The sequence below is a fragment of the Pseudochaenichthys georgianus genome, chromosome 24 (genome assembly GCF_902827115.2).
Source record: "Pseudochaenichthys georgianus chromosome 24, fPseGeo1.2, whole genome shotgun sequence".
NCBI lineage: Eukaryota > Metazoa > Chordata > Actinopteri > Perciformes > Channichthyidae > Pseudochaenichthys > Pseudochaenichthys georgianus.
The window spans coordinates 29,619,341-29,632,609 of record NC_047526.1 but is presented as its reverse complement, the minus strand read 5'-3'; the positions used below and the strand labels follow the sequence as shown (position 1 = coordinate 29,632,609).

General features: G+C 42.9%; 1 protein-coding gene across 1 annotated transcript in view; it reads left to right on the top strand.

The window, feature by feature from the left end:
- The first annotated feature begins 1,268 nt into the window (after positions 1-1,268).
- Positions 1,269-13,269, top strand: part of susd6 (sushi domain containing 6) — a 31,390-nt gene continuing 19,389 nt past the window's right edge. The window contains exons 1-2 of the mRNA XM_034075678.2: positions 1,269-1,500; positions 7,175-7,342. Coding sequence (XP_033931569.1) covers positions 7,216-7,342 — 127 coding nt within the window. The 5' untranslated portion in view covers positions 1,269-1,500; positions 7,175-7,215. The remainder of the gene's footprint in view (positions 1,501-7,174; positions 7,343-13,269) is intronic.

Sequence of the window (13,269 nt, the reverse complement as noted above, 5' to 3'; positions counted from 1 at the left end):
GAGATCTCACTTTCTATCCCTTCTGAGTAAATGAAAGTAACAATCCCACCCACTCTTTTAACTCTTTTATCTGCAAGCACATTATGTAAATACAGTGCAGTACTTAGTATCAAATAATGGAATATACGAATACTGTTTAGGCACATTAGGACCACACGTATATGTATTGTATATATACTCATCCACTGGTGAGTTTAACAACTACTGCATCTATTCATATGCATGCCATGATGATGTTAAGAGCCTTTCAAATTGTATAGCTATAGAGGAAGACAGAGGTAGACAAAACCCAACATAAAAGATACCTGTTCTATAGACCTAAAGTACATAATAGGTAAATATAGGTTGACATGTACACATTCCTTTTCATTTCTCACAAATAGCTGTACATTTCTACAAGAAAAGTATCAATAATGATTCTTTTGGTTGCTGATCATTGAAGATACAAGTATTTTATTATATTTTACTCAGTTCCTTACATAATTATATTTGGTGTATTTTGTCTTTATTTTTCTAATTTGTTTCAATAGTCTTAACATTATTATAATTGTTTTATTCATATTCTTCTTTCCGTGTCTTTGCACCATATACTGTATACAATGGCACATTTTTCGCATGTCTAAACCTGATAATAAAAACAATTCTGATTCTGATGAGCTCAGTGGCTCAGTCAGTAGGGGCCTTGGACTGTGAGCCATAGGGTCGCCGGTTCAAGTCCCCGACCAGACCTGAATATGGAGTGTGGATTGCTACTTGGATAGATCCCAGTGCACCTCCTGCCCTGCCCTTGAGTGCACCGGACACCCCCCCCCCCACTCCAAGCGCTGCCCACTGTTCCTAGACTAGACTGGTACTCGGATCGGTTAAATGCAGAGGCCAAATGTCACTGTGTGTGCTGTGTGCATTTACAGTTGTTATTGTTCTACATTCACCTGTTTGTACCTTACAAATTATGTATCACTTGTATAGACTCTTATGGCACTACTTCTATTCTATTTTATTGTATTTACTTGCACTATTTTATCTGTTTTATTGTGTTGCACTGTTGGAGGATCCTGGGACCTAAGATTTTCATCGACATAACTACACTGCAGCCATGTACGAATCACAATAAAAGCCTTGAATCTTGAAAATGTTGATGTATTTTTCTCTCTTTGTGTGCATTTTCTTTTGTCTCACCAGCAAAATGCGGTGCTTTTATTCTGAAGTCGAGCCCTGTGTCAGAATAGGATCCGCCCTTTTTAACGAGGTAGCCATGGAGACCGCGCAAGAGCGAGGAGGCAGCTGGTAGAGCGAGTGTTTCCGCTCACCTAAAATAAAGCGCCGAGGACAAGGAACAACGGAACACCACTGACGGAGCTACACGACGAAAACAACCATCATTTCTTTTGTATTGTCTCACCACATTCTGGTTTTTGGTGTCTCCATTTGTTACGACCTTTTAATGCCTCGAAAGTGAAGCAGAGAGAGGAGGGCTCGTCGCTGGTAACCTTTCCGTTGGTGAGTCCGTTTTGTCTGTTTTTACGCAAGCTAAGCACGCATAGGCCACTGCGAGATCTCTTGTCTTTCCTTTTCCTTTAGTTAGTGTTTGTATGAAAACAATCAGGAAATAATAGTACAAACCTTAGTGCGACATTTATTCATATATGTCAAGGAGAATTACTAGTTGTCAATGTTGTGTTCGCCAACTAACTAGCTTAAGTGTGTTGATAATTAAGCTAGCCGTGACACACGTTAATAAGCTAACTGTTAACGATAGGATAGATTTAATTTCTGACACTTATATAGTACGCTTTAGATTTTTATCAGATATTCAGAGGTGGAAGAAGTACTCAGTTATTGTACTTAAGTAAAAGTAGAATTATTACCACAGTGTAGAACTACTCTGTTACAAGTAAAAGTGCTGCAATGCAAATGTTACTCAAGTAAAAGTATAACAGTATACTAATATACTCCAAAGTACAAATCGTTCAGGCTGGCCCATTTCGGAATAATGTATACATTTGGGATTTTAAATATAAATGCATTATTTGTTTATCACAGTTATTTTGATTAAATATGCATAGTGCAGGGTTTCGTGTTGATGTACTACAGATGTAACTAAAGTCTTATTTAAGTGTTGATTATATTTCATATCGTCAATTCAATGTAACTAAAGGTATTGCATTAATGTAATTGAGTTAAAGTACACTTTAACCTCTGAATTGTAGTGCTGTAGAAGTGGAAAGTAGCAACAATTTTTTAAATACTCAACTGTGGGAAGGTATCTCAAAATTGTACTTAAGTAAATGTACTTTGTTACTTTACACCACTGCAGATATATCATATCATTACTTTACAAGTGTAGGGAGTAAGTCCATACTCTAACAGCTTTAATGTTACTGTATTGATATTATTTTCATATCACGAGAACAACAATACAGAGTACAGATCAACCTTGTGGCACAATATCCACATTACTTACGGTGAATTAACTTAAGACTGACAAAGACCTTACCATTGTTTGTGTAGCTACTTTAACACAATGTATTTTCTGTGGTGGTGTCTTTGTTTTTGGTGTGTGTGTGTGTTCCTGGCACTTCACCACACTCTTTGTTTAAATAGCTCGCAGTACAGTTGCACGTGTCGAAGCGTGTGACTCAGCTTTAGAGCTGCCATGAAGTCAGTACACCATGTTTCATACAGTAACAGACTGTGTGATAGACTTATAAGGGCCTGTCTTCATCAGATAATTCCTTTCAGTGTAATTTCCCACTCGCTCCCTATAATGTCCCAATAATAGTTCGAGTCGTTTCCTGTTAGCTGGGCAGAGTAAGATATGACGCTTAACGCAGCAACAAAGGCAAGGGAGTCCAACGGTGAGCTGTTCATCATCATAATGGAGTGCGTAGAAGAAATATACATTTAGATAAAGAGAGAAGAATTAGTGTGTGTACCTCTAAACACATAGTATGGTGTGCTGTGTCAGCCAACCAATGTGTTGATGCACCACATGTTTTTTGGTGAGTTGGGGTTAAAGATTTGATAATGTCTTTGCCAGAGTTTACTGTTGATCTTTCATATACACGTTTAAGTACTTAGATATGAGCAAAAAAAACTTACAATCCTGCCAGGATAAGTCTTTCATCAACAACTCCTAAATAGATAGTCCTTCATTAACTGTTGATATTGCTTACCATGGTGCAATATGATTGGTTTAAAAAAAAAAAAGTAGAAGTACTATTAAATGTACTTCCCACAAGTAAAACCACCGTCTCACAACACTGTCCCGTCAGTGGGCTACTTTGTCTAGCATGACATAGCTCAATGATTACATTTAAAAAGGGACCAACACTTATACATATTCTTTCATTGCACCTTTTTATGGTTAGTGTTATTGTTGTGTGTTGATGTGCCTATTTCCACTTGATATGTTATTATGCTTTTAAATCATTGTGATCAAAGGTACACATTGTTTGTGTACATATGTGAAGGCAGCTTATTTGTTTTTTTCTGGAGCTGTGAGTTGTACCTTCTATGGCTTGATTTCAACTTAAAGACATTACCACTGTGGAACTGATGAGTTAACTGTTGTCACAATCAGCCATTTAACTCCTCTTGTTGACAGAGTTGTTTCATTCTTCCACATTGTTCACACCCTGAGAATCTACAGCAGTTATACAATGGGCAGCTCTAGTGTTTCTTGAAGTAAAACCCATAGTGTGACTGCAGTAAGCTTTTGACTACTCCCAGTCCAGCATTCAGATGCTTTTCCTCTTTGACAGCATAGCTTAGAGAGAACATATTGTGAGTAAAGATAAGAACACTGTGTTTGACTTCACTCCCGTTCTCATATTCCCTCCCTCTTTTCACTACCGTCAACATAACATATGGCAGTGTTTCTCCTGTTTCGTCTTACTGTTTGTCTTTCTCCTCTCTTTCTGTCTGTTTCTGTCCCGTTCCTTGCAGCAGTACAGAAGGATGCTCAGGCGCTGTGGGGCTTAACACTACATAATACTTCATAACAAAGGGTCCTTTCTGTGCTGCCATGCAGAGCCCCTTCTCTGGGCTCCCTCAGCAGGCCCGGGCGGGCTCTTCCAGCAGCATTAGCATTGGAACCTATCGAGTGAAAATCTCCTCCCGGCTCTTTCTTTGGCACACTGAGTGCTCTCTGTTCCCGGACACATGCCTGCGCTGCTGCTCTCCTTGGCTCCCTTTGCATTCCAGGAGCCTCGGGCAGCTGAAAAACTGCAGTAGCAGCCTGCTGGCTGGCTGGTGTCTGAAGTGGAGAGTTGCACACTTTTCCCCAAGTTGAGGATTAAACAAACCAAGTATTTTTGACGTTTAAAAACACCAATTTCCGAATTAAATGGAACAAAACATTACCTACGCACATCCCAAGTACGCCACTGCTGTTTTTGCAGTGTCCTTTAGGCCTGCATCATTGATTATCTACATTATGTACGGATTGGCTGACATACTTCATGTCATTCTAAGGTCTATATAGAGTATTTTATCACTTTCTCCTTGTATTATTCTTCCTCTCAGTTGCCTTTTTGTTTTGGTGCTTTCATTTCTACAAAATATATATCATATTCTGTCAACCATCCATTCCAGTGACATTTATGTAACTGAGTAGTCATACTGCAATAATGGCTTGAAGGTCAGTCATTTAGAATGACTGTAAGGACACAGATGGCTATTTAAATGTTTGCCTGTTCATGTACGAATGATTCGGTAAGTCTGATGTTACCTGGCTACATGCAGCTGTCGGCAGGAAGTGGTGTTTACGTGGTTTGAGAGGAGATGTTGTTCCAGGAAACTCTTGAAGTTTAAAATAGGAGCGGCTTCTTTAATGTGATCTGTCAAGCTGAACGTCTTTGGCAGTGTCTGACAGGAAGCCCACACAGCTGCAAGTTAGAAAATTAACATCGAAACTTTAATTATTTGTGTGCTTTTGCTGTCAAACTGCCTGCTGTGTTATCAGTCATATTAATGTGCATACAGTCACTGCAATCATTTAAAGGTCTGCAATCCATTCCTTTCACTCTCTGTGCTACCTTGTTCCAGCTAATTGGAAGACTGTATTTTGTGAGCTACCTTAGCAACAGAGTTAATGACTTTGTCCTTTCCCAGACGCTCTTGTGTGAAAGCAATTAAGCTATTTCTGCTTAAGTTTTCAATTTGCTAACACACTGGTCTGTCAATATTCTGCCCTCAGCCTTCTCCGGAGGTCGGCCCTGCATTAAATATGCTGTCCTAATTGGTGTTTACATCCAAACCAGTGCCGTTAAATAAAAACATGCAATATGTTTTTGCCCTACCTGGTTCTTTTGTTTGTCCTTAATATTTCTAAGACGCTCATCTGGCAAGAGGTCCTCTCTGTAACCCCATGCCTTCGCAGCAGTGCTCTGATCCCCACACGGACAAATGAGACCGTGTCTATGTTTCAAATGGCTGGCACACGTCCCCTGCATGTGTTTTTGACTGGCTGCCCTTTGGCTCGATGCGGTGCCCGATCTGTCCTGCCAAATCCGGCTTACGTCACTGCCTCCCACTTGCATGCGCCACATGCAGGTACGCCTCTCCATCCTAATCCTAGGGACGGAAAAGGTGGCAGGCAGTAGGGGGCCCGGCTGTTTGTGTAGGGAACATTTCTGATTTAAAATATAACCCGAAAGGCGATTACAAAAACAGCATGAATGTGAAAGTGTGTGTTTACTCTTTCTTCCCTCATCGCTGTAGTTCCGGGTCAGCTGTGGCAGTGCCAGTGGCCACGCAGCAGGTCGGCAATCAAATTCTCGGCTCTCAAAGTGCAGCCATGCCATTACCGTGGCCATTAGCTCAGCAGCCTGGTGTAGCTGTAATGGGCCCTCTGCCCTCTCTTGGGGATGTGTTTGCTTGCCAGCTAGCTAGTTTTTTCCACAAAATGCAACTACCGCTGCTTCATCCCAATCTCTCTAAAGCAGCGTCACAAACACCGTGTGCACCTGCATCTCATTTATGTAATGGCAGTGTAAGTTTCAAAGTGTCCCCGAAATCAACCAACACATGCTTTTAGGAAGTTAAGCTGGTATCATGGAGAGAGATTAAGGAAGAAAGGATGGGGTTTAAATTGTAGTGTTTTTTTTCCGCAGAGATTAACAACAGATACCACTTTTATTAGACGGGAACAGACCAATGGTACCCTTGTTGGTATTTAGCGACGCAAGAGACAAACCAGAAGCTTATTAGGCGCTTTTGTAGACTTGTAAAATCAACTTTACATCTTTCATCAGTTCATACTGTACGTTGGCCATATGAGCAGCTAAGGAATGCTGGACATGTTCCAGTCGGCAGCACCTGAGGAGCTTTCCTTTAGATCCTATCAAACTCTATTGCTAATAACATTGTGCAGCACATGGCAGGGGAGCATCACAGCTGTGCAGACGGTGGTGTCGCATCTGTTTGTCGCTCAACTGTAAAGTACGGTACCCGCTTTTTCTTTTGCAAAAACCTGTTAATGACAACATTCAATAAATCCACACGGCTGAAAAGTGTTTGGATTGTGTGCCTTTTGCATGAACAAACTTGTATTGAATAAAGAACTAATACAGAGTCGGGATGCAACTGGCTCCAGGAAGTCATACACATATTCAAACGTAGCTTATTTAACAATGAGGCGACAGTAAAGTGCAGCTCTTTGAGCAAACTCCTTCAATGACCATCGGATATTTGTTTGCAAAGTTGCCGTAGTAATCTCTGTTTTGCGCTGACTCTCTCTCTCACACTTTTAGCCTCTAATGCTCATCAGCAGCATGGACCTGTTTCTCCTTCACATCCTTGACAGCAGAGTGCTTTAGCTGCTTGGTCTACTTCCCTCCCTCAGCCAAAAGTGTGAATCGAGGGAAACTCTACCGCTGTCCGTCTGCCTGGGGTGTGATTTAAATGGCCAGATTTAGTTTAAAGAACAGCAGGAAATGCATGTGGATTCATTCCTACTTAGTGTCAGTAAACCAACTCCTAATTGATGACCTGCAGAGACGACTTTCTTTGTGACTTTCTTTTTCCCTTGCGGTGGTTATCGCTCTCTCGCTGTGTTCCCTCCTGTCTCTCTCTCTGTGTTGCTTTTGGTTACATAATCCTCGCCGAATGTTGATAGTAATCCGCTTCTCCCCCTCGCCCCTCCCCCTCCCTCTCTATGTGGCCTGCACAGGTTAAGCCGTAGAGGTCTCTCGCTGGTTGTCGGAGGAAAAGATGTGCGATGGAATGGTAGCGTTTCAGACGAGAGCCCCGTCCTCCTCCTCTTCCTGTCGAGCCCACAGGCTGGCTGCCTCCGCTCTTCTCCTCCTCTTCACCCTGCTCCCTCATGGTCACGCATCAGGTAAGACACACGCACACATTGTCTCTGTGTCTCCATTCCCCACATGATGCACATCGATTAAACCGCCATCTTCGCCCCTCTCTTGTGAATTGATTGAGGTTATCTCCCCCCGTCTTGCAGGTCAGTTAGATTAAATTGGCTTCCTTTTTACCCTTGGGTCGGTCGGGTTGCTCTGCCTACGAGCGGTAGCTGAGAGCTCAATCCCACCCACTGTGGATCCATTCACCGGCCTAATGAGTCACAATTGTTTTACTCCGCTATCGAGTGAAATGGGGAGACCATGCTGTCTGCGGTCACATTGCTGTCATAAGGTTTTAATTAGCCGTGACATCTACTGTCCTCTGAGAGCTTTTATCACGGATACAGAGCTTTGTGTGTTGCCCCACGACAACCTCCGAAAGAGGGTTTGATCGTAGTTTATTATCTTTGAGTGCGGGGCATTAGGTTTCCACACACAGTAGACAATAGACATGGGACATTCTCATCTATCTTAGGATCCAAAGAGCTCTTGTCTTTTTTTTCCTTCTTCCATAGGAATATAATGCTAACGGCATGTACTCACTGAACTCGTCACTTGTGCCAGCTATTCTTTCACTTCAGCCGTCCAATGTTCCAGTCCCCCCTCCCTCCCCCCCCACACAAACACATACTGTGTATACATCACTTCAGGGGACATTACATTGACTTACATGCATTTCCTGGAGACTTATCCTAACCTTAACCATAACCAACACATGCCTTACCCTAACCCTAACCAAGTCTTCACCCTATAATGAATGATCCCCCTTATGGGGACCTCCAATTTGTCCCCATAAGGGAGGCGAGTCCCCACACGTGACTATGTAAACAGATTTAGGTCCCCACAAGTATAGTAATGCTAGGACACACACACACACACACACACACACACACACACACACACACACACTCACACACTCACACACTCCCACTCCCCCCTCTCCTCCTTGTGAAATGTGCCAGATGTCCTTGCCACAGAGAGGAGGCAGACTGTGTATGTGTGAAGAAGTCAATGTGTGTGAGGGGTAGTTTAAGGCTCTGGGATGTTTTTAAAGCTTTAATTGAGTCACTTTCTTTAATGGCATTAGGTAAATGAATGTGAGTGAGAAACAGCAACAGAAGGAATGTTGGGAGACAGAGATTGGCGGATGAGCAGGGGGGGGAGGGATCTGCTGATCCCAAGTGTATCGTGGCTCTCTATCGATGTGTTGCATAACACACATGATTCATGTGAAGCCCAGAGGGGCTTTCACCACGCTCACGTTCTGCATCTAGTACACATGGCGTACTCAGTGATATTTGACCTGAAATCCGCAGCCCACGTGCTCTATGTACTGTATGTTATGTGTTTATGTGTGTGTGCTCCACATAGCCACATTTATAAGTGGATTTGTACACAGAAAACTGATATGATGTTTGTGGAAAATCCTGTGAGTGGCTGTATCAAAAGGCAGTCGCTGTATCAACTGTGTTCATGACGGTTGCTCTACCCATAATGCACCTGCACCTTTAAGACTGCCAGTCAAAATGGAAAAGGACAGATAGTTCCTTAGACTCATGTCTACGATAATCTGCAGATAAACAAAGATGAAAAAGGCTCCGTGTCACCTCATCAACGTTGCAGTTGATTTTTACATAGTTGATTTTGTTTTCTTATTCACACTATTATTACTTTGTTAGTATGTGCGTAGTTTTCAAGCACGTATGAAACATTAATCATTGCTTTGGGTGAACTGACGACCGTAAAAAGGCTATTTGTAGGTGTTGTCATAGGTGTGTATTTTCAGCATAATTACTTCCTTATAGTGCACAAGGCAATATTCATGCTGACTCACAGTTCAAGAGTTCTGGCTCTTCAAAACGCCACTTGATATTTGCTCTCCTGCAATAAATGAATATAAGCTCAGATATATCAAGATACCAGTGGGTGGCTTATGCACAGGTGCAGAGGCAACTGTTTTGAAATAGACCTTTTCCCTCACCTGTCAAAGATGGTTGAACACAGACACTCAGATTTCTGATGGGGGCATTTTCAATTCAGACACCGTCGAGTGAGCGTCAATATTTCTCTACCTGTCAAAAGATACATTTATTGTGGAATGACAGATTTTAGAGTCGTAGCCTCTTGAAAGCGGAAGTAACAGAAAAGTATTTTTTGATCACACTGGAAAAGATGAGAAATAGGCTTTCTTCATTGCCTTTGAAAAGACTCACGGCCAAGACGAGTGAATATAAATCAGAACGGCGTACATGCGGCGTAAACATAAAAGACAGCCATTTCAATACTAAAGACACCGGTACATACACTTACAAAATGTCAGCAAGACAATACACCTATAATTAGAAATATGCCCTTAAAGGTGAGGCAGTCATTTGAAACCTTTAGTCTTCATGTTATTATGTCTTCTGTTCCCCCAGCCCCCCCCCCCCTCTGTCTCCCGCTCAGCATACATAATTCACAGGTAATCCCTTGACGCGTTCCAGGGATAGAGATTGCTCTGGACATTTCCATGAATATGAAATGTCATCACTGCTGACAGACCTATTCCAGACTCATATAAATAGCAGTTTGCCGTATGAATAGAAATGGATACTGAAAAATATAATGTACAGAATTTGCATACTGGAGCTCGAAACGCCAGAGACAGAACGGAGCAGCTTCAAACTTCTATTTTTAGAATTCAGGTTTTTTTGGTCACTTTTTAGTTTTCTGTCTTTTTGGCAATGTGTCTCTTTGAAGTGTTGGGAGATATGATGGGGACATGATTAGACGCAGTTACGATTGAGGTAGTCTTTGTTCCCATTCTTGGTTTCCAAAGAAAGAAAAGGCTTTGAGCTTCCGCATTGTTGGCCTCTGTAAAAAGGCCAAACAATTTCTCGTACCTTAATGCGCTCCTTGAGGAAGTAGTCACAAAGCTCTTTGAGGCCGATGTATTTTTAGATCCAAGCGGTGTCGTTTTATCTCTTGTTCAGCTGCTCAATGTAAACACGATTACCAGCGGACTATCAGCTGAGCTAATGTAAATGGCTGTGTTTGTTGTTTCTGTGTATAATTAAATTTCTGTCCTTCCAAAAGTGTAAACAAGCTCTATGGAATGGGTGCCAGTAAGCAAACGGCAAAACAAAACAACTCTGGGTTTGTAAGATAAATGTCGAGACTATGGAGGATTCTTCCGGGTGCAAATATTACTTGTTTCATATATTTTCTGACATCCTGCTAAGTTCACTTCAGCTCAGTTCCTAATATGGTGTCAATTCCTTACAGTGAGCTTTTGTGGCTTGTTTCCCCGGAGCTGGAACTAGACAGTGAGTCAGAACTGAAAGAGCACAGAAGGGAACTGGGAGCGCCAAAGGGTCTGTTCACATGGATCACGTGCCGTGTGTTCTGCTCTTACAGTGTTGTATGTCGGGAGGCAGAAAGACTCGTCCTTGTGGGGTCCACTTAGACACATAAACGATGCCCTCCACAAACGCATTGTGTTCAGTTGAGTTAAAGCTGTACAGGAAAGTGCCAGCGAGGACCAGAAGTCTCCCACCAACAAGCCCGCTGTGTGCTCTGTGTGGGGGGGGCGTTTATGTATGTTCATGTGCGAGAACGGGAAATGGCTTTCCCCTGCCGGGCCTGGAAGAAAAACGGAGTCATAGGGCAAAGTCAAGAGCAGGGGGAGGAGAGCGAGAGGAGGAACACACGCTGCCTTTCTAATTTCCTCTGGGATTTGTGTTTGTTTTTCACAATCAATTGTTGCCCATTCTTGGCTCGAGTTCAACGCATTTCTCTCCACCTGATGAAGTCCTCCATTGCTCAGACCGATCCCTTTTTGTTTCGGCAGCTCTTGCGTCACAGACCAACCCAAGGACATGAGGATGTTTTCTTGAAAGCCGATCGCAGGGAAAACGACTCGACGACTCCCTTTTTTCCTTTTTAATAACAGAGTAGACTCCAGTGGCTAGCATCGCGTCATTGCCCTGACCGCAGAGGAAAATATCTGAATGAGCCATGCCCCGCTCCTCAAACAGCTGTAGACTTTGTAACTTGGAAAATGGTGTGGATAAAAAGCTGTAGCTTGCTAAGTCTGCCTGTTGAAAGTTTGGGAGGTGGGCTAGGTGTAGAAACAGTGCAGCGAGAGGGGGGGGCGGCGGCGGCATGGGTCCTATGCAATTAACTGTTCAGAATAGTTCCCTGAAGTCCTGTTAGCAAGGCCGTTTGCAGGCAGGCAGGAGCAAAGCAATATGCTAGCTACTGGCTCCCTTCTGAAATGTGAGAACAAAGAAGGCTTTAAGGGGGGCTTGGAAGCAACAGGCCAAACCACAGCAAGCTAGCTGCACTAGATCACCAGTTTGCAATTAGGAATGCTTACTCACTCTATATGTATGTATGTGTGTGCGTGTGTGAGTGAGCACACTGAAGTCACTTTTCTAAGATCTCTCTCTCCCCCCCCCCCATCCCCTCCCTCCCCCCCGCCATTAGCCAGGTGAGACCGGAGCCCATTAGCGGGAGCCTGGTGGAATCCATCAGCCTTTCTCTTTCATTACCTGTGTGTTTATCACTTGAGCCATCACTCTCTGCTCTCACCCTGTGCCACTTAACAGCTCTTGCACCCAATCAAACCCTAAAGGGAAACTTAAAACGCTCCACTGGACAAAGAAATACTCCATAGAAAGAGATACCGCGGTCTGCCGCAAGACCATTTCTTTCACTTTAAAAAACCATTCACCGGAGAGGGCCATTCCTGGACACCAATATTGGGTGTTTGAAAGTGTCTTTGTTTCACATGTTTCCCCTGCACTGTGCCACTATCTTGTTATATCTCCACTGATGGCCGGTGCTGTAAAGTAAATGTTAAGGAATGCCGAAGCAGGAAGTTGTGGTCCTGGCATCAACGGCCATATCTGAAGTCAGTTGAGAGATATGGAGCATATAAAACCAAGCTGTTCCCCGTTATTTGTTGTGCTAATCCAGAGTATGTAAAGTTAAAACCTGTGCAGTTATTATTAAAAACACCATGTTATTCAAAGCTTTGTTTTGGGTCTCTCTCCAGAGCTTGACGATTATTTGTAAGCCACATTAAGGCGTGGAAGAGGAGAGGCCGTTTGTAAATTGTTTCCTCGAGAAATGTGTGTGTGTGTGGTTGACTGGAGCAGCAGGCAGTCATAATGATTTCCAAAGGGCCTCATCTCAGGGACCAGCCGGCTGAGGAGAGGACATCTCTGACTAATGAGCTGCTAAATATATCCCCCAGCCTCTCCTTTCTTCTGTTGCTTTTGCTTCTGTTCTTTCATCCAGTCGTTTTATTTATTCTTGAGGTTTTTTTAACCGCCTTTGTACTTGTTTTAGTGTTCCTTATTTGCTTTGTCAAGTTGTTTCCTTAAGAAGTACATATGTAAAGCCTCGTGTGTTTTTATGCCCTGTTCGATCTGTTTTTCTCTTGGTCTGTCTTTCTCCTCTGTGCTGTGTGTTCAGGCCCACTGAAACAGTGTGGGCTGATTTTTGGATACACCGTTAGTCAGCGGCAGCCTCCTGTTCAAACACATTCATCAGCTTACACATAAGGCTGCAATCATCCTACACACAAGCTGCTTTTGCTAACAGTTGAGACATGCACGCTGTCAGACTGTGAGCAACCATGTCTTGATGGCGGGTACAGCAGGAATGGGTTTCTGAACCACCGTAGGGCAAAAGGGGAAGGCTTGTGGTTTATTCATCTTCCCTTTTTATAACACTAAATCACACGAATTACGACTTTTAACTGACAAAAAAAAAACATTTTGCTTTTATAATGCAAGGAAATATCAGTTATTCACGAGCTTACTGTAGTTGCCTCAAAAATGTAAAGCACCAGGAGCACCATTTTCCCTTAAAGCAGCAATTACAACTTCAAGCCACGGAAATTGTTAGGTTCGACAGCAGC